The sequence below is a fragment of the Natrix helvetica genome (assembly GCF_964273705.1).
Source record: "Natrix helvetica genome assembly, chromosome: 9".
In the NCBI taxonomy this organism is placed as follows: Eukaryota; Metazoa; Chordata; class Lepidosauria; order Squamata; family Natricidae; genus Natrix; species Natrix helvetica.
The window spans coordinates 2,687,205-2,708,676 of record NC_138560.1 but is presented as its reverse complement, the minus strand read 5'-3'; the positions used below and the strand labels follow the sequence as shown (position 1 = coordinate 2,708,676).

Below are 21,472 nucleotides of genomic sequence, written 5' to 3'. Positions count from 1 at the left end.
AGACGCCACACCCTAGCGGACACTTGGAAACGCAGAGCCGTTGGTCTTCTACTCACTTGAAGGTCATCTTTTTGTGATGTGTGCTGCTCAAGAGATCGTACGTCAGGAGAGTATCTATAGGGAGGTTCCTCTTTCTGAAACTTTCTCTGCCACGCTCATCCTTCAAATAAATCAGCTGCCCCCAATAAAAATAAAAAAAAGGAAAAAGCCGAGAAAAATGGACCTGTGATTTAACAAATAACAGATGCAAAGGTGGCCTCACGATCTTCACCTCACTTGGCTTAAGAGCTTTTTTTTTGGTTGAGCAACCCTTCTAAATTACCATGGGACTGCAGAGAAGGGCGTAGGATCGGTCCTCGCATTTAAGGACCGTCACATCATTCCCCACGGTCACAAGATCAAAATTTGGGGGCTTAGCCGTCGCATGTATTTACAACCCAGGGTCCACAGGATCGCCACTTGTGGCTTTCCCAACCGACCTGTGTGGCTTAGTGAACAACTCAGTGATCTGCTTAAAAATCATGGCAAAAAAGGTCGTAAAATCAGGTGTGGCTCGCTTAACAACCGCCTTGCTTAGCAACAGAAATTGGTATCCCAACTGTGTTCATCAACTTCTTATATTTCTCTCCTGGTAAGGTTTTTTTTTTAAAAAAAGGCTGGAGGACTTTACGCTGGGAATTTCCGCTTTCCTTCTGATTTCAATTATTTATTTTCGTTCATGATGCTTTTAGTTGTTAAAAACGCAGGTAGTCCCCGATTTACAACTGTTTCTTTAGTGATCGTTCAAAGTTACAATGGCACTGAAAAAAACTGACTTGCAACCGTTTTTCCAGAGTTATGACATTTGCCGCACCAGGTGATCAAAATTCAGATGTTTGGCAACCAACTTATATTTATGTCGGTTGAAGCGTCCTGGGAGGGCAGGGTCATGAGTCACGATCTTCTGACAAGCCAAGTCAATGGGGAACCCCGATTCACTTAACAATGGGGCTACTAACTTTTAACAACCGCAGCAATTCGCTTGATGCCTGCGGCAAGGAAGGTCGTAAAATGGGGCACAACTCGCTTAACAAATGTCTGGTTTCACGAGAGAAATTTGGGGCTCCGTTGCGGTCATAAGCCGAGGACTACCTGTGATAATAAACAGGTAGGGTAGCAAGATGCGCGGTGTCCCATCCGTGAGATAGGCAATAGAATGCAAATAAATAAAACCCTCAAGATCCTTGTTCAAATCCATAAGGACCTTGCCAGACCCCTTTGCTTCCATGAAACTTCCATGGAGGTCCCATATGGCCCATCTCACCCACCTCGTGCAAGATTTTCCTGTTGTAGAATATGCTGATGATGGCATGTTTGGTTATTCCGGAATGTCTTGAGGACCCTCTCATATTTTGGAGAGCACTCAACTTATACCAGGAATCTGAAGGGTAAATCTTTTTAAACATGATGCTGTTTTCTCCTGACACCCAGATCTGCGATGAGAAGAAGGAGGGGGGGAAGGGGGAGTTGTTTCGTGCAAAACTACATTGCATGCAGGTAGGGTGGGGCAGGGTAGGGGATGGGATGGAGTGGGATGGGATGGGACGGGATGAAATAGAATATATAGAATAGAATAATAGAATAATATATAGAATATATAAAATAGAATATAGAATATATGGAATAGAATATAGAGCATAAAATAGAGAAGATACAGAATAGACAATAGAATATAAAATACAATACAATAGGAATAGGAATGGAATAGGAATAGAACAGAATAGAATAGAATTGGAATGGAATGGAATAGAACACCAGAGTTAGAAAGGACATTGGAGGTCTTCCAGTCCAACCCCTGCTTAGGCAGGAAACCCTATACCATTTCAGAGAAATGGTTGTCCAAACTTTTTAGGGCCGTTGTAACTTTGAACGGTCACCAAATGAACTGTTGTAAGTCAAGGACAACCTCTGAAGAGTACAACAGAAAGTAGGGTAAATGGCCAGGGATCACTCACTTCCCACAGCCTTTCTTATCCCTTGGATTCCTGGGGAATATAAAGGCATTACCTCCTCCGCCTCTGTCACAACGGCAAAAGGCCCACTAAAAGAGAGGACAAAATCCTTGATGGGAGACTCACTCGGGAAATTGGAACGGTAGATGTAATTCACCATATCTTGGCTGGAAAGCAGAGCAAGAAAAGAGAAAAATGCTGTCGTTAGGTTGAGTAGTGGGCCCACTTCAGTTTGGAGAGCCAGTTTGATTAACGCCTAGAAATCAGGAGCCTGAGAGTTCTAGTTCCAGTTCTTGTCTGGCCTTAGAGATGACAGTTGCCTGGGTGACTTTGGATCAATCACTAGGAGTCGGTGACTTCTAGTCCTGCCTTTGAAATGAACGCCGACTTTGAGCCAAACCAGGGGTGAAATTCACCAGGTGCTGACCAGTTCTGAAGAACCGGTAGCGGAAATTTTGAGTAGTTTGGACATCCGGTAAATACCACCTCTGACTGGCCCCGCCCCCATCTATTCTCTGTCTCAAAAGTCCCAGCTGATAGGGACGGAATGGAGATTTTGCAGTATCCTTTCTCTAGAGTGGGGAAGGAATGGGGATTTTGCAGTATCCTTCCCTTGGAGTGGGGAGGGAATGGGGATTTTGCAGTATCCTTCCCTTGGAGTGGGGAGGGAATGGGGATTTTGCAGTATCCTTCCCTTGGACTGGGGAGGGAATGAGGATTTTGCAGTATCCTTCCCCTGGAGTGGGGAGGGAATGGGGATTTTGCAGTATCCTTCCCTTGGAGTGGGGAGGGAATGGAGATTTTGCAGTTATCTTCCCCTGGAGTGGGGAGGGAATGGAGATTTTGCAGTATCCTTCCCCTGGAGTGGGAAGGGAATGGAGATTTTGCAGTATCCTTCCCCTGGAGTGGAGAGGGAATGGGGATTTTGCAGTATCCTTTCCCTGGAGTGGGAAGGGAATGGAGATTTTGCAGTATCCTTCCCCTGGAGTGCAGAGGGAATGGAGATTTTGCAGTTATCTTCCCCTGGAGTGGGGAGGGAATGGGGGTTTTGCAGTATCCTTCCCCTGGAGTGGGGAGGGAATGGAGATTTTGCAGTATCCTTTCCTTGGAGTGGGGAGGGAATGGAGATTTTACAGTATCCTTCCCCTGCCATGCCCACCAAGCCACACTCACCAAGCCACGCCCACAGAACCGGTAGTAAAAAAAAATGGAATCCCACCACTGAGCCAAACGCTCTCTCTCAGCCCAACCACCTCTCAGGGGAAAACAGGAGGAAGAAATATGAGGTATGTTTGCCGCTTTGAGTTATTTGTAACAAAAGTAATAAAGCTGGGGTAAAGTCTGATGAATAAATAACTGAAATGTCTTGTCCTCGTCCCAAAGGGGATTTTTCAAAAGGCAACTGGGCTTTCTTTGTTTCTCCTGGAAGACGTTTCGCTTCTCGTCTAAGAAGCTTCTTCAGTTCTGACTGAAATGGCGTGGGATGAAAGGATTTAAATTCCTTGCAGTCCTCTGGTCCTTAGCACTCTCTCTGAGGTCGCCTGGAGGTTTTCTCTATGCCTGAATCATACCAATGGGTGTGGAACCTTCTGGGAGCTGCTGAAAGGACCGTTTTGGAGAGACTAAGCTGCCTCATCCTTCTCATTTTTTATTCCTGTTTGTTTTACTTGGCTAAATGACCCCTTTGGACTCTATGGCAGTTCAGCCTGAGAAGGGCACGCTTACCTTTCCAAGATCACGTTCCCCCAAATATAAAAAGCGTTGTTGTAGGGGTTGTAAGTCATGCCTCGTAGGATCAGAGTTTTATCTGTGTATTCCTCGGTGCCCAGGAGCATCACGAACCCTTTATCAGAGGCTGTGGAGAAGAAAAGAGAACTCTCAAAAGAAAAGTTTTCAGTGGCAGCTGCAGGAAGACCACAAAAGAGAGGAAGGGAGGGAGGAAAGAATCATCTCTTCTTCCTCTCTTTGTTTTGTGCCCCCGTTTATCTGAGGACCATCCTTTCTTTGAAGGCTGCCATTCTGAACCTCAAGTCCCCCTGAAATTCAGAGGAAAGGACAGCTCCTGAACAACAAACTCAGCAGAAACTCAAGGTACAGGGGGGATGTCCTTAGTGCCCTCTGAGCTCGGCTGTTTCCTTGCAGACATTTCATCACCCAACTGGGCAACAATAGCAGTGCTGGAAGGGAGAGGGGTTTGTTGGAGTAGGAGGAGGGAACAGGAGGAGGAGAAGAGCAAGAAGAAGAACAAGAAGAAGAGGAGGGAGGAGGAGGAGGAGAGTAAGGTGCTTAGTGCTCTCTGAGCTTGGCTGTTTCCTTGCAGACATTTCATCACCCAACTGGGCAACAATAGCAGGGCTAGAAGAGGGGTTTGTTGGAGGAGGAGGGGGAGGAAGAGGAGGAGAACAACAAGAAGAAGAACAAGAAGAACAAGAGGGGGGGGAGGAGGAGAGTAAGGTGCTTAGTGCCCTCTGAGCTTGGCTGTTTCCTTGCAGACATTTCATCACCCAACTAGGCAACAATAACAGTGCTGGAAGGGAGAGGGGTTTGTTGGAGGAGGAGGGGGAGGAAGAGGAGGAGGAGGAGAAGAGCAAGAAGAAGAACAAGAGGGGGGAGGAGGAGGAGAGTAAGGTCCTTAGTGCCCTCTGAGCTTGGCTGTTTTCTTGCAGACATTTCATCACCCAACTAAGTATCATCAGTGCAAGAAGGAAACGTGGTTTGCTCTCTTTTTTACATACTAATGGCTTGCCCTGTCAGTCTCTTGATGGGGACCCTTGATTAGGCTGTTGTTTGCTGTTACAAAACTCAGACAAACAGGCTAACAGCATGGCTGGCAGAGGAATTCTGGGAGTTGAATCCATGCGTCCTAAAGTTGCCAAAGTTGGGAAGGCCTGCATTAAGCAACACCCTCTCTCAGGAGCCCAGAACCCACCTTTTCTGTTGCAACCCCTTCCCTCTGGAACAAAGTTTCCCCCTAAGAGCCGGTTGGCCTCCATTCTGCTATTGTCTAGAAAAGCAGGGAAGTCCTGGTTCTTCTCCCAGGCCATTGAAAAGGGGAGGGAGACGCACCCTCCCTTCTTCTTCACCCGCTCTGTTGTTTTCTTTCTTTCTTGTGAAAGAGAGTTTTCTCATCTCTCTCTTGTTTGTGTTGCCATTTCATTCTTCTGAGCTGCCCAAAGTAATTGAGAGTCGGGCGGCATGACGGTATGATAAATGAGTATGATGCTGTTTTGTCACAGAGTCAGCCAGATATTTAGACTTGGTTGGGCATCCCCCTCCCCCTCCCAAGGACCAGGGGAGTTTCATAAATCAGGAAAGAGTGTGCTTCTTACCCTTAGGGACACGGGTAGGGATTTCATATACTTGTTCAAAGTGTTCCTGCTCTGGAAACAGAAAAGGGAACAAAGATTAGTGTGTGAACACAAACAAACAGTTGAAAGCAGGGGTGTCAAACTCAATGCCCGGGGGCTGGACCTGGCCCGCAGGGATGCCCTGAAGGTAGCAAAGGACCGGCCCACGGTGCCTCTGCTAGTGAAAATGTTGCTGGGGAGGGCCACACGCAGGCCTCCTGGGCTCCGTTTCTGGCCACAACGGCCTCCTGCAGCCCTCTGCCAGCAAAAATGGAGCTCCAATGCATCAGGGTTGTGTCTGACCTTAGGGGGACATGGCGTGGCCAGGGGGAACGTGGCCAGCTCGACATCACTCGTGTCGTGGGCGCCTGTGGTGGCCCGAGCACTTTACCAGCGAAAACGGGCTCCCGAGCTCCGTTTTCACTGGCAGAGGGTTGCAAGGAGGCTGTCACAGCTGAAAACGGCGCTCGGGAGCCCGTTTTCGCTGCTAAAGTGCTCGGGCCACCACAGGCGCCCACGACACGAGTGATGTTGAGCTGGCCATGTTCCCCCTGGCCACGCCATGTCCCCCCAAGGTCAGACACAACCCTGATGCATCCCACAATGAAATCGAGTTTGACACCACTGCTTTAGAGTCACAGTTCAACAGCCAGCATGTAACATTTTTCTCCCTAAACTAGGGAACTGGCAAAGATAGCTTACAGTAGCATTGACCATGCTGGTATCAGACCACCTAGTCCTCAGGTAAATCCATCTGTTTCCAAGGGTTTTGAAATGGTTCCAACTAATCCTGCATTGTACAGGTGCCGTATTTTTCGGAGTATAAGACGCACCTAGCTTTTGGGGAGGAAACCAAAGGAAAAATATCTGCCTCTGCCTCCCAGCAATTTGCCTCCTTGCAACAAACAGCAAACAGTACAGACAATATACACTCTTTGTGGTGTTAAAATTTCAGACTCTACTTGTACAGATGCTGTTAAAATTGATGTGCTTTCTGGAAGTATATGTTATTCTCTGGTATTTAAAAAAAGATACAATAGCACTGGGCCTCTTTAGATCAAGCATTTATTTTAAAAAGCTTTATTTTGTTAAGCTGTCTAAAACAATAATAAAGCAGTCTTTAAAGAATAAGTCTAATAATTTAAACATTCTATACTCTATAGGCATTTATAGTTATTGACTTACCTCCTTGAAGCAAACAGCCTGATTAGCACAAGAAAAAAAAATCTGCCTCTGCCTCCCAACAATTTGCCTTGAGGAGCAAACAGCAGGTTTCACTTTCAATTTCAGCAGGGGCCTCCCGACCATCAGCTGTTTCAGGCTGCAGGGATTGCCATAGCCTATTGCAGCCTCCGCAAGCCCCGTTTTCCCCGTTTGCTGCAAGGAGGTAAATTGCTGGGAGGCAGAGGCCAAAGGGTTGGGGCCAGTGAGTGGGTGGGGCTACATTCAGTGTATAAGTCACAGCCAAATTTTCACCCTCTTTTAGGGACGAAAAAGGTGCATCTTATACTCGGAAAATAAGGTAAGTCTCCGACATAACAACAGTTCGTTTAGTGCCCATCCGAAGTTATAACGGCACTGAAAGAAATAATTTATGACACTTCTTTCTCACCCTTACGACTTTTACAGCCTCCCTGTGGTCACGTGATCAAAAGTCATATGGCTCGTAATTATGACAGTAGCCGTCATAATCCTGGGGTCATGCGATCCCCTTTTGCGATCTTCTGACAAGCAAAATGAACAGGGGAAGCCAGGTTCACTTCACCAGCCTGTTACTAAGTTAAGATGCGGTGATTCACTTGACAAGCGAGGCAAGGGAGGTCATCAAATGGGGCCAAGCTCAACTTCACAAATGCGTTGCTCAGCGGCAGCAATTTCGCCCTCCATTGTGGTCAAGAAGTCCCATGGAAAAGGAAGCGAGCATTATTACCTCTGTCGTATGAAATAATGTAAGATTTCCTTCTGGAAAGGTGAGTCACCAGCAAATAGAGCATGGTTTCGTTTACCATCGAGACCCATAAAATGGAACACCGAGCATCTGGAGAAAAGAAAAAGAGAGGTCTAAATTTGGAGGGATGCATGGAAGTATGCTGGATGCACCCATCCCAAAGTGCGGTCCACCTTTTCCCCAAATCTCCCCAGCAGCTGAAGCCTACAGAAACTACCCAGTGTCAACTCTGAAGTGAAGCTGGCTGAGGCCATCTTGTGCTGCCTCATAGTTGCCACGAAGCCTGAGGGAGGGAAGGGAGGGGGGAGGGAAGTAGATAGCCCGGCTAACAAGTCAAAACAGAAAGTTTTCCTGTGGGAACCAAGGTCATCGTAATAGGTGGCTGGTGAAGGAGGAGCTCGCTGGCTGTATTCACTGGACAATCTAATCGGTGACACCTGGGAGGGGTGTGTTTGTGTGTTACTCTCTTAATGAGGTGAAAACTTTGGGAACTTGGAGAGTTGGTTTTCACCAGATGTGCCAACAGGATGTATCCAATAAAGATGTTCTTTGAGGTGTGTTACTCGGATCGCTGACGTGGAGGGGAAAAGGAAAGCCAACTTTTCAACATAGAAAACGACTTACGAAATATTTGAAAGCATACAGTCTTCCTCTTTTCTTTTATGGAGGCAGTCGCCTTCACAATCCCATCTAAAAAAACAACAGACGAAAAAGAGTTCTCTTCCTTTCCTGGGCAGGGTCTCACACCTGTCAAAATGCTGCAATGTTATTTTACAGATGGTAGTCCTCGACTTACAACCGTTCACTTAAGTGACCGTTCGACCATTTTTCCATGGGGCTGGGGGGGGGGAAAGTGACTTCTGACCGGTTTTTCACACTTAACAACAGTCGCAGGGCTCAAAATTCAGATGGTTCGTATTTAGGAGGGTCGCCGTGTCCCAAGGTCACGTGATCCCTTTTTGCGACCTTCTGGTCACCAAATTCAACGGGGGCGGCCAGGTGGACTTAAGAACTTTGTTACTAATTGAATAAACACAGGGATTCCTTGACAACCAGGGCAAGGGAATTGGGCATAAAAACGGGCCAAAACTCACTTAACAAACGTCTCGCTCAGCCACAGGAATGCTGGGCTCAATTGTGGTCGTAAGCAAAAGGACTAGCTATATGAGAGGATGGAAGAATAGCGTCTCTCGGGCGGGATCCAGTTCATTCTCATCGGAGTCGAATACACTACCCCAAAGGTGCTTTTTCAGGAGGCAACTGGACTTCCTTGTTTTTTCTTTGGAGGACGTTTCTCAGTTCTGACAGGATGTTGGGGAATGGAAGGATGTATATTCCTTGCAGACAGTTGCTTCCTGAAAAAAGCACCTTGGGACAACCATGACCTGGAGGACTGGGAATCTCTACAGACTTTTAGCTATACAATTTGGGATGAAGACCCTTGGAATGGTGTGGGAGCAGGAATGGATTTCCAGAGGGAAAAAAATGCAGGCTACAGAAACCAGGAACATCACTCAGGTGACCTTGACGACACAGACAAACCTCCAAGTGGCTTCAACGACCCTCTAAAAGGGATGCAAATGACCAGCTGTCTGCAAGGAGTATCAATCCTTCCCATTCCCCACCATCCAGTCAGAGCCGAAGAAGCTTCTTGGATGAGAAGCGAAACGTCTTCAAAAGAAACAAAACCCTGATCCGACGGGCAGGCTCTGCTCGCCCCGCGCTCTTCTGGTGGGCCCCCCACCGCTTGGGGGGCACAGGATGCCTCGTAGAGGCTCCTGCCGAAGGGGCGGCGTAGCGGGGGATCCCCTGAGTCGGCGGCAGCTGGGGGGGGCCCCGCATCGCCCTAGGCACGGGAGGCATGATGGGGAGCCGCTGCAGCGTCTTCGTGAGAAGGCAGCTGGAAGAACACGCGATTTGAAGGACGCGGTTGCTGTGTGGTGAGGTGGAAAACTTCCCCCCGTTCCCTTGCTTGTTGGAAAGAAAAGGAAAGAAAAAACTGCCAGTTGTCTTTAAAGTCGTTTTCAACTTGGCTGGAGAGGCGTGACTGGAGGGAGGGGGATTTCCCCCCCCTCGGACAGGCAGCTTTAAAACCTTTTGCTCTCGGCCATAGAGGAGGAGGAAGGGAGAGAGCCAACTAATGATTTCACGCCCATAACAAAGGCGGATTTTGGACTTTAACTTTATAAATGAGGTGATGATCTGAAAACTTTGGAAACTTTCTGTTATGCCTCTAAACCCCGAAGCTGGCAGGGCAAGATGGCACACTTCCGTTGTCTTTATCAACATTGAAAATTGACTCCACCTATAGAAGTTCAGGCTTCCTGTCTTTGTCCTCCGTGACACTCAGACAAATCTCCTGTTGAATCGCATCTCCTTAGAACAAAGGACTTTTTTACTCTACTGCCAGAAGTAATTAGAATAATTTCCCCTCTGCTTGGACTCCTAGCCTCCTGAACTCTCTCGGCGGTTTCCCTCCTTAATTTCCTCTCTGTATTGACTTTGAACTTTTACTGCTCAATATAATGCCACCTAAAAGACCACCCCCGGGGAAGCCGGGCTTTGCTATCTCCGCCCCTACATCTACAGTATCAAGTCCGAGTGGACAACAAACGTTAACATCACTGATGCAGCCCAAACCTGCTGAGACGGATTTTCAACAGATGTTCCAACAAATTTTAAAGGGACAGGAGGACATAAAAAGTGAACTAAAGGAGATGAGAGAGCAGCTTAAAGCGAACCAAGACCAGACGAGTAAAAACACACAGAGACTGGATCTTTTGGAGGGAGGGACGGCTGAGATGAGGGGGGAGGTGCAAGGGGTGCAGAAGGGGAACCAGGAGATTGAAATCCACCAAATGAAAACAGAATTTGAAAGAATGTCCTTTTTCCTCAGGTTCCAAAATGTAGTGGAGGCAGATGATGAAGATTTAAGGGACATCATGACAAACATCTTGGCTGAATACATTCAGAAAGAAAAACAACAGATGGGGTGGGAACTGGATCTGGTTTATAGAGTAAACTCAGCATATGCTAGAACACATAATGTTCCCAGGGAGGTACATGTTAAATTTCTCAGAAAGACCACAAGAGATGAGATTCTGAGTGCACAAAGAGGGCAAGTGTTGAAATATCAAGATAGAGAAATAACCATTCTGAAACAGATCCCTAAGAAAGTGAGAGAGAAAAGAAAAAATTATTCGCAATTAGCGAAGAAGCTTTACCAGAAAGGGGTGTGGTTCAGATGGTTGATGCCTGAAGGTATGTTAATTTTCTGGGAGGATACTAGAGTTAGAATTAACACAACCATAGAGGCACAGGCCTTTATGGAAAAAAATAAAGCACTCCTAGATAAACCTGATGATCTTACACCTGACATACAAGACACGGGAGGGGCCGGAGCCCTGCTGCCGGGGGGAGAAGGGGCAATACCAAGAAAACTCAGATCACAAAAATGAATAAGGAAATCGGCTTGATACAAATTGATTGAAACTATTATATGAATTTATATGCTGACAAATTACTATTATGTAATATTGAATTATTTGTTTAAATGAATACTATGAGTACGGGGGGCGGGGACACCTTTCACACATTGTAACTCCCAAAATTTGTAATCCATTCCAATACCCTTTTCCTTTTTATTTTTAAAAAAACCAATAAAACTTTGTTTACAAAAAAAAAAAAGAAACAAAACCCAGAAAGTCCAGTTGCCTCCTGAAAAAGCAACTTTGGGACAACCGTGACCTGGATGACGGAGAATCCCTATACACTTCTGATACCTTTGCAAGTTATAAGGAAGAATTCCCCTTCCTGAGAACCACCACTGAGGGCGATCACGAATTCGGTGGAATTGTGAGGGGAAAAGACGGGAAGCAGTTTCTTCACGCAGACGTTGTTCAGGATTCGGGTCCACAGCTCTAAAGGGGCAACAGAGGAAGAAAGAACAAATCCCTCGGCGGTTATAAGATCCTGTCATTCTGCCCATAAACCTCTTGCAACTTCCGGCTACCTTCTAAAAGAGAGGGAGAGGAGGATCGGCAGTCAGGAAGATGGACTCAAGGGCAGTGGCCAATGAGTGAGTGCACTGTTGAAAGAGTTGCCCCAAAGGTGCCGAACGGCTGTGGTGGCACACGGGTTACAATGTAGTATTGCAGGCTAACTCTGCCAACTGTCAGGAGTTTGATCCTGACCGGCACAAGGTCAATTCAGCCTTCTATCCTTCCGAGGTGGGTCAAATGAGGACCCAGATTGTTGGGGGGCAAGAGGCTGACTCTGTAAACCGCTTAGACAGGGCAGGAAAGCCCTGTGAAGCAGTATGTAAGTCTAAAGGCTATTGCCCTTCCTTCCTTCCTTCCATTCTCCCTCCCTCCTTTCCATGGTGCAGAGTGGTTAAAATACACTATTGCAGGCTAACTTTGCCCACTGCCACGAGTTCAATCCTGACCGACACAAGATTGACTCAGCCTTCCGTCCTTCCGAGGTGGGTCAAATGAGGATCCAGATTGTTGGGGACAAGAGGCCAATTCTGTAAACTGCTTAGAGAGGTCTGGAAAGCCCTGTGAAATGCACCATCAAGGCTATTGACAACACACACACACACACACACCACAAACGTGGGATTCCAGAGGACGTACTCTAATCAATCACATTTCCACATATAATTATAGATCATTCAGTCTCTGGGATCTTAATAATTCATGGAGTAATGCAGGGACACGAAGAATCCAATGGGTTGAGTTGACTCTGGCAGAAAGCTTTGATTTTTTCTACGGATTATAGACCTTCCTGGTGAAGCCACGCTCCTGGGAGCATCGCGGTGGGATGGGGTGGAGGCGCAGGAGCATTTTTGTGGGTTAATTTTTTTAGGCTCACATACCAGATCCTTTGGTTTCTAGGTGTAAAAGTGAATAATGCCCTGTAAAGTAATAGACCAGTTGGTTTTGCCGGATGAAGAGCGTGCTTTCGGTAGCGATGGCGTCTACAATGGAGGAGGAGAATTTTCCTTGCGGGCAGGAAAGGGAGCCGATCCAGCAGCTGTCAATGCCCACCTGGAGCAGAGCAGGAGACAAAAGCCAAAGCTGTGTCAGCTGAGGGGAGACAGCCCTCCCTAAGGGCAGCGGTCTTTATACCCTCCGGAGGTGCGGAAACATAGGATAGTCCTCGACTTACAAAGGAGGCCGAAATCTCTGTGACTAAGTGAGACGTTGGTTAAGTGAGCTTTGCCCCCATTTTATGACCTTTCTTTGCCACAGTTGTTAAGTGGATCATAGTAGACGTTAAGTTAGTCGCATGGTTGTTCAGGACATATGGCTTCCCCGTGATTTTGCTGGTCAAGAGGTCGCAAAAGGGGATCGTGTGACCCCCTGGGACGCTGAAACTGTCATAAATGTGAGTCAGTTGCCAGTTGCCTGAATTTTGATTTACGTGATGTTGCCATGGATGCAAGTGTGAAAAATTGTTATAAGTCACGTTTTTAAAGCAATAGCAATAGCACTTACATACTGCTTCGCAGGACTTTAACAGCCCTCTCTAAGCGGTTTTACCGAGTCAGCCTCTTGCCCCCAACAATCTGGGTCCTCATTTTACCCACCTCGGAAGGATGGAAGGCAGAGTCAACCTTGAGCCAGTTCGAACTGTTGAACTGCAGGCAGCCAGCAGGCAGCAGAATTTAGCTTGCAATACTGCATTCTAACCACTGCCCCACCACGGCTCTTAGTAATGTTGTAACTCTGAATGGTCTCTGGATGGACTGTTGTAAGTCGAGGACTACCTGCAGTTATTTTTTTTCCTCCATGTTTACCTCTATGGGGTGAAACGTATCAAAGTTTGTATCTGAGATGATGACGACCTTCTTGTCGGGGATCCCTCCCAGGATAAGAACAGGCGCGTACCGGAAAGTGAACCACAGGGGGCGTGATGGGTCCTTCATCCCAAACATACCTTTCACGCTGTTCAACTGTACTCAACCAGACAGGGAGATAAAAGAAACGGTCAGCACTTGCCCATCAACGCAAAAGGTTTCATTCCACAATGTTTCCAAAGATGTTTAGGGACTGGGTGACAGAAACATATAAAGAACAATTGCTGGACTAGGGTATGTCTAGTTCAGCTCCATTTTCGATGACAGGGGCTGCAGGAGGCCGTCATGGCCGGAAACAGACCTTCGATGAGTGACATTGAGCTGGCCACTCCCATCCTGGTCATGCCCACCTTTTCCCTGGAAGTCAAACACAATCCTTAAGGGGGCCTCAATACAATCGAGTTAGACACCCCTAGTATAGTTTAATGAACAGAAGGACTAGGGGTGATATGATATCAGTCTTCCAATATTTGAGGGGCTGCCCAACGAAGACGGGGGAAGAGGGAATGGAGCTGGCGGAGAGAGAAAGAGGCAGAGTCTGGCTGTCCATCAGTCCTGAGATGGAGAGTCAACAGTCCCAAGGTCTGGAGGTGGCTGATGAGGAAGAGGAGGAACAGCTGGGTTCAGTGCCGGATGCATGGATGCGTAGAAGGCAGAGGAGAGGAGAGCAGTGGAAATCTATGGGCCGGTCCTTGGAACGGAAGAGCCACAGCTGCTAGTGAAGCCCCAGCCTAGTTCTGGAGATAAAAGGCAGGGGACGGAGATGAATAAATGTGGCATACAACTATTCATCTTCTGGCCAGACGGGCTTGTTAGCTGTGGTGAGAGAGAAACTTTTTTGCCTGGGCTGCCGGCACTCCAAATTAAAGGAATCTTTGAGTTCACTTCAGAAGGTTGGTCGTGTTGGGGGAGCTGGGTCAGAACAGGCTTATTAAGACCATGGACTGACCCCCAGCATCATATGTCTACATTTCCAAATTACCTTGTCCCCAATCCAGCTCCCTGTACTCCTGTACTGGGTGGAACCCAGTTCAGGATTGGGGACAAGGTAATTTGCTGTGGGCTGGGGGTTTGCAAATGTAGACATATGTTTGTGTACCCGTAGTACTATGGCATGACCATGCCCCCATACCAGTATGGTCCCCTGGCCTGCACCCGTTCAAAGAGAAGGAAGCGAGTGGGGGCTTCTTTAGAGGACCCAAGGCAAGAGCAGCGTTGAAGCCCTTTCTGAAGCAGCTGGAAAAGGAGCAGGTAGGTTGGAGTGGGGGGAGGAATCCAAACTTCATCCTCCTGGTGTGGTGCAGGGCTTTAGGCAAAGGCTGGAGTGAAGGGCCCTGGCTCGCTCACTCACTCTCCCTCCCCAGTCTAGTTTGATGCAAGCAGAAGCTCACATTTTGCAAACCTGCAGTCAGTGAAGCTGGGCGCCGGCGTGGGCTGGCTTTTTGCATAGCTTTATCCAGCTGTGTGGATAAAGCTATGCAAAAAGCCAGCCTAACTTCACTGACTGCAGGCTTGAAAAAGATGATGTGGCTCCGCCTGCAATCAAACTAGACTGGGGAGGGGGAGCACTTTCCCTCAGCCCCATTCTTTCGGAGGGCTCTGGTCAGCTTCCCTCCAGCTTCTCTGTCACCCCAGCATGCCAGCAGGAGATGAGTGTGTGGGCTTTATTGCATTCCAGGCATTTACTATCTGAACAGCATGCTGCATTTGCAATGGGGGAGGTGTTTGGGGAAGGTAGCGGGGGAATGGGGGGGTGAAGTGGTGGGTTTCAAAAATTTTTGGAACCTACTCTCTGGGTGTGGCCTGCTTTGTGGGAGTGGCTTGCCGGCCATGTGACTGGGTGGGAGTGGCTTGCTGGCCATGTGACTGGGTGGGAGTGGCTTGCCAGCCATGTGACCGGGTGGGAATGGCTTGGCAGTCATGTGACTGGGTGGGAGTGGCCAAGACGATGTCACTGAATTCTTTGCCCCAATGGATGAAATCCAAAAGTATGAAAGAAAACACCAATTATGTAAAGAAAGGTCACTAAAATGTATAAGGAAATATTATTAGTTCTTGATCATTATTAATGTGCAGATAACTGCGGGACATTACACACCCACACCCACACCAACTATGACAATGCCAGGAAAACACCAAAAAATAAGAATTCCCTCCCCCCCAAAAGACTACAAATGAAACCAGTTTTTTTTCTCCTAACCCTAAGGACAGGAAAGACAAAGCCACTTTAATAAAAACCATCAAGGCATTGTGGGAAATTATAAAGGACAGTGCCAGGAAGCCCACAGAACCAGCAACCACCTCAGAATTACCTAAACAACCAGGGTGAAACACACTAAATCTGGCAAAGTTGCCTTGCACCAACCTGGTCTGCCCATAGAAAAGCAGCCACTTTGAGACACACAAACCTGGTCTGAACACTTAAAAGCAACATATTGCATCACAAAGAAAACATTTGCAAAAAGAATAACATTTCTTGCAGTAAATATATTTTATAAACAATTTAAAAATAAAATTCCCTAAAAATATTTTTTAAAAAGAGATATTCTATTAATAAAAAAATCCTTAAAACCATTGTTAAGTATTCTGCACACAATAATTTATACTGTAACCATTTCAAGGTATTCTACATACAATAAATTAAAGTAAACCATTTTAAATTATTCTACACTCAATACTTTTAAGTAAAACAATTAAAAAAAACTCTATACACAATACATTTTAAAGTATTGAGTATAGAATTTTTAAAAATGGTTTATTTTAATTTATTTTGGATAGAATCTTTTTTAAAATTCTTAAACCGGGGAACTACCAGAGGACTGGAAAAGAGCTGATGTGGTTCCCATCTTCAAAAAAGGGAAAAAAATAGATCCAGGAAACTACAGACCTATCAGCCTGACCTCAATACCAGGAAAGATTCTGGAAAAAATAATCAAGCAACGAATTTGCGAACACCTAGAAGCAAACAAAGTAATAGCCAAAAGTCAACATGGATTTGTCAAAAACAGATCATGCCAGACTAATCTTATTGCATTCTTTGATAATGTGACAAAATTAGTGGACCAGAAGAATGCCGTCGATATAGTTTACTTGGACTTCAGTAAGGCTTTTGATAAGGTAGACCATAACCTACTACTAGATAAAGTAGAAGAATGTGGGTTAGACAGCATCACCACCAGATGGATTCGTAACTGGCTGACCAACCGCACTCAACGTGTAGTTCTCAATGGAACTGCATCTACATGGAGGGAAGTATGCAGTGGAGTACCCCAAGGCTCTGTTTTAGGCCCAGTACTCTTCAACATCTTCATCAATGATTTGGATGAGGGAATAAATGGGGAACTCATCAAATTTGCAGATGACACCAAGCTGGCAGGAATAGCCAACACTCCAGAAGATAGGCTTAAGATACAGAAGGATCTTGACAAACTTGAACATTGGGCACTATCTAATAAAATGAAATTCAATGGTGAAAAGAGTAAGGTTCTACATTTAGGCAACAAAAACGGAATGCACAGGTACAGTATAGGTGGTACCGTGCTCAATAGTAGTAACTGTGAGAGGGATCTTGGAGATCTAGTGGACAACCATTTAAATATGAGCCAGCAGTGTGCAGCAGCTGCCAAAAAAGCCAACACAGTTCTAGGCTGCATCAACAGAGGGATAGAATCAAGATCACGTGAAGTGTTAATACCACTTTATAATGCCTTGGTAAGGCCACACTTGGAATACTGCATTCAGTTCTGGTCGCCACGATGTAAAAAAGATGTGGAGACTCTAGAAAGAGTGCAGAGAAGAGCAACAAAGATGATTAAGGGACTGGAGATTAAAACATATGAAGAACGGTTGCAGGAACTAGGTATGTCTAGCTTAAGAGAAAGAAGGACTAGGGGAGACATGATAGCAGTCCTCCAATATCTCAGGGGTTGCCACAAAGAAGAGGGAGTCAAGCTATTCTCCAAGGCACCTGAGGACAGAACAAGAAGCAATGGGTGGAAACTAATCAAGGAGAGAAGCAACTTAGAACTGAGGAGAAACTTCCTGACAGTTAGAACAATTAATCAGTGGAACAGCTTGCCTCCAGAAGTTGTGAATGCCCCAACACTGGAAGTCTTTAAGAAGATGTTGCATATCCATTTGTCTGGAACGGTATAGGGTTTCCTGCCTAGGCAGGGGGTTGGACTAGAAGACCTCCAAGGTCCCTTCCAACTCTACTATTGTATTGTATTGTATTGTATTGTATTGTAAAATAGTCTAAGACAATTTAAAAAAAGAATCAACACACAATAAATTGAAGTAAAGGGAAGCAGCAAGTTGCTGGAAGGAGAAGCGAAGGGAGGACCGATCAGCAAGCGCAATGCGACAGCTGCTCAGGAACGAGAAAGACTTTTAAATGGGTCGCCACGACTCCAGCCAATTAGTGAGCAGCGGGCTGGGCTAGTTTAGTGCGGACGGGCGGGAAAGCGAGTGAGCTGCGACGTGACGGCCAGGGCGAGTGAGTGACAGGGCTGGGGCAGGTGTTCTGGAAGTTACTTTCGGGTCCAACGGCCGAACCTCCTCTCATTGGATTGTTAAATTTCACCAACCGGTACTCCCGAGCCAGTGCGAACTGGCAGAATCCCACCACTGGGGTCGTGGGGGGTGGCAGAGGAGCTCCTTTCAAGCCATTGGGAGAGATCCAATCGTGTGTGTGTGTGTGTGTGTTGTGTGTGTGTGTGTGTGTGTGTGTGTGAAAGTGTGAAAGAGAAAGAGAAAGAAAAAGAAAGAAGAAAACTTACTTTTTAGCCGGGAGATTCAACAAAGGAGAAAAACAAATGCTGCCGCTTTAAATCGGAATTGAGCATGCCTGGCTGTGGAATTCTGGGAGCTGAAGTCCACAAGTGTTAACGCTGCAAACTTTAAATTGAAGCTTTACATTGAAAAGTTGCTTGGAAGGGTTTGAATGATTCCCTGCTCGTGAATGGAGCCAAAGTTTCTATAGGCTCATTATCTCTATCAGGAATGCGCCTCAGGCAGGTTTCATTGTTAGCAGAAAGAAAGAAAAACAGCACAGCAATTTGACCACCTCGGAAGTCATCTAGTCCAACCCCCTGCTGCAGCAGGAAACCTTACATTGTCTGGATTATTTTGGTGCCTCTAACAGAGAGGAAAATTGCCAGAAAGGAGGAGGAGTTTACTAGGACAAGGCTGCCATGCAGAGGAAGGCAGAGATAGTCCTTGATTTATGACTACAATTGAGTCCAAAATGTTGGTTGCTAAGCAAGAGTGCTGTTAAGTGAGCTTCACCACATTTTACCTAATCCATGGTGAGTGACATCAAGTTGGCCACACCCACCCAGTCACGACTGCCAAGCCACGCCCATAAAATAGGCCACACCCACAAATAGGTAGTTTAAAAAGTTGAAACCCACCGCTTCCCCAATCCTGAATATTTCTGATTTCTCGGATGGTGCCATAAATCCATTTACGTTCATAAACATCCTAGGAAGAAAGGGAAAGAGGAAGCACGTGCATATTAATATTTCATTTACTACGTTTGTGAATAACTTGTCTGACAATAAATTATATTGTGATATGATACTTGGCTCCAAGAGAGCCGCAACAAAGGGAAAAGCAAAAATGAAGAAATGAGGGAAGAGCAATTTAGAATAAAATTATGTGATGGCGACAGCAGGAAAAGGAGGAATCGAAAGGTTTGGTTCTCACCAAGTAGTTTGAGAGGCAGTTTGGTCTAGTGGTTCAGAGTTATTTGTAAAATAATAATAAATGCAGGAAAATAACTAAATAAATGAAAGGTATCTAACATTAATTCCCTGGTTGTCAGCGTTTAGCCAGAGGGGAGGTTAGAAAGACCATTATCCCCAGCCTCTTCTTACCTCCTGTTGAGTATAGGGAGCCCAAAGCCATTACTCCTCACTCTAACGACGTTCACAACACTGCCATTCAGGAAGGGCATCGGCACGAACCAAAACATCTTGCAAACTTCCTCGCTGTCACAAGTTGAATCTGGAGAGACAAAGAGCAGCACGTCACACGGCCTGAGCTGCTTGCCGAAAGACGATCAGAAATTTATCCCATGTTACCCAACAGAGGCGTGATTTTTACACTGCTTTCATAGGGATGTAAATGGGTGGTTCCTTGACTTACAACAATTCGAAGTTACAACGGGACCAGAAAAAATGCTGGGTTATGACCGTCTTTTGCGGTTACGACCTTTGCAGCATCCCCGGGGTCAAAATTCAGATAGTAACATTCAGCCGGTTCTGGAGAACCGGTAGCAGAAATTTTGAGTAGTTCGGAGAACTGGCAAACCCCACATCTGCCTGGCCCCCGTGTAGGATGGGAATGAGAATTTTGCAATATCCTTCCCCCTGGAGTGGGGAGGAAATGGGAATTTTGCAATATCCTTCCCCCTGGAGTGGGGAGGGAATGGGAATTTTGCAACATCCTTCCCCCTGGAGTGGGGAGGGAATGGGAATTTTGCAGTATCCTTCCCCTGCCATGCCCAAGCCACGCCCACAGAACCAGTAGTAAAAAAAATTGAATTTCACCACTGCCACAAACCCACCGTTCAACCCGAATGGGGCAGACAACATTACGATCCGTAAACGTTCTTCTTTCTGGCGCACAGTGTGGACGGGCCTTCTATAAGAGATCCTCACGATGGGTTTCAGTCCGCTGTAGTGGCCCACCCGAATAGCTAAGTCTTGCTTCTGCAAGGAGAAGGACAGAGAGCCTCTCACCAAGAGATCCTTTTTATGATGATGATCGTGATAAGGTTTTTTATTTATTCTTGTAAGCATTGCCCTCGTGATGAGATAGGTGGCAAACGCATTGAACAAATAATAATAGTAGTAATTCTAAGCTAATGAACTTGGGAGGATTGGGTGGTCCTGGCTCCCTACAGCAACTGCAGGCCCACTCCAGATGTAATCCAGCCTAGCCCTTTCCCCACCACCAAAGTGAATCACTTTATTTAATAAATAACTAAAGCAAATAACAATTAACCGGTGGAATAGCTTGCCTTCAGAAGTTGTGGGTGCTTCATCACTGGAGGATTTTAGGAAGAGACCGCACTGTCACACGTTTCAACCTGTATAGGACTCCTGCGTGAGCAGTGGGTTGGTCCAGAACAGGAGTCTCCAACCTTGGCAACTTTAAGCCTGGCAGACTTCAACTCCCAGAATTCCCCAGCCAGCTTTTCACCAGCCAACTTTTCCCCAGCCAATTTTAAGCTGGCGGACAGTTCAACAGTTGAAGTCTGCCAGGCTTAAAGTTGCCAAGATTGGAGACCCCTGCTCTAGAAGACCACCAAGGTCCCTTCCAGCTCTATTCTGATTGACTAAAGCAGGGCCCTTCCCAACCTAATTCCACTCCTTCCCTCGATCAAGGAACCCTTACCAATTACGCATGCGTTTCATCCTTACCCGATAGACACAAGATAGAGCTATTTTCAGGAAGTATGGAAATCCATAGTAACGCTTTTATAAAAGAAAGAAAGAAAGAAAGAAAGTTATTTTCAGGACATCACACACAATGCTTTTTTTCCCCCTAAGGCTAGTGAGAGCTGTTATCTTCTACATCTCCAGGGAGTAATTCACCAAACTTTGATGCTTACTGCACTGGCTAAATTCAAAGCCGGATGGAGAGAGAGAGAGAGAGAGAGAGAGAGAGAGACAGAGAGATGACACTGAAATAGACACAGAGATAGATAGGTAGGTAGGTAGGTAGGTAGGTAGGTAGGTAGGTAGGTAGACAGAGAGATAATAGATAGATAGCTAGGTAGCTAGATAGCTAGATAGAGATATGCACACAGACAGATAGACAAGTAGGTAGGTAGGTAGGCAGATAGACAGACAGACAGACAGACAGAGAGATAATAATAGATAATAGTAGGTAGTAACTGTAGTAGGTAGTAATTGTTTTGTACTGCACATGAGCACATAGCCAGAGCAAACAGGCTACGCTCAGCATATCCCTGAGAGAACTGGCAGTAACAACAGCCGGGACCCACCCCTGATAGGTAGGTAGGTAGGTAGGTTGATGGTGGATGAATGAGAGAGAGAGAGAGAGAGAGAGAGAGAGAGAGAGAGAGAGAGAGAGAGATGGATGGGAGAGATAAAATCAGGCGCAAGTCACTTTCCACCGCCTTGCTTAGCGATGGCTATTCTGATCCCAACTGCAGTTATAAATTGAGGTCTACCCATATCTGGGGGATGGGTGGGAATCCATTTGTCTGTCTTGAGGCTTCCATGCTTTACTCAGGACCCTTGGAAGATCTAGAAACAAAATGCGCCTTCTGCTCTCCTGTCTTTCATATACT

General features: G+C 46.3%; 1 protein-coding gene across 2 annotated transcripts in view; it reads right to left on the bottom strand.

The window, feature by feature from the left end:
* Nucleotides 1-21,472, bottom strand: part of LOC309396553 (cation channel sperm-associated auxiliary subunit gamma-like) — a 41,347-nt gene that overhangs the window by 16,639 nt on the left and 3,236 nt on the right. Inside the window, exons 3-16 of one of the 2 annotated variants that reach the window (XM_081961734.1) lie at nucleotides 20,577-20,630; nucleotides 19,718-19,862; nucleotides 19,026-19,155; nucleotides 18,561-18,630; nucleotides 13,090-13,245; nucleotides 12,166-12,337; nucleotides 11,069-11,206; nucleotides 7,911-7,976; nucleotides 7,269-7,376; nucleotides 5,321-5,371; nucleotides 3,717-3,846; nucleotides 2,047-2,158; nucleotides 1,308-1,472; nucleotides 57-175 (exon numbers count right to left, since the gene is read on the bottom strand). In XM_081961734.1, the coding sequence (XP_081817860.1) occupies nucleotides 57-175; nucleotides 1,308-1,472; nucleotides 2,047-2,158; nucleotides 3,717-3,846; nucleotides 5,321-5,371; nucleotides 7,269-7,376; nucleotides 7,911-7,976; nucleotides 11,069-11,206; nucleotides 12,166-12,337; nucleotides 13,090-13,245; nucleotides 18,561-18,630; nucleotides 19,026-19,155; nucleotides 19,718-19,862; nucleotides 20,577-20,630 (1,616 nt within the window). The remainder of the gene's footprint in view (nucleotides 1-56; nucleotides 176-1,307; nucleotides 1,473-2,046; nucleotides 2,159-3,716; nucleotides 3,847-5,320; nucleotides 5,372-7,268; nucleotides 7,377-7,910; nucleotides 7,977-11,068; nucleotides 11,207-12,165; nucleotides 12,338-13,089; nucleotides 13,246-18,560; nucleotides 18,631-19,025; nucleotides 19,156-19,717; nucleotides 19,863-20,576; nucleotides 20,631-21,472) is intronic. The other variant, XM_081961735.1, reaches the window with a different exon arrangement.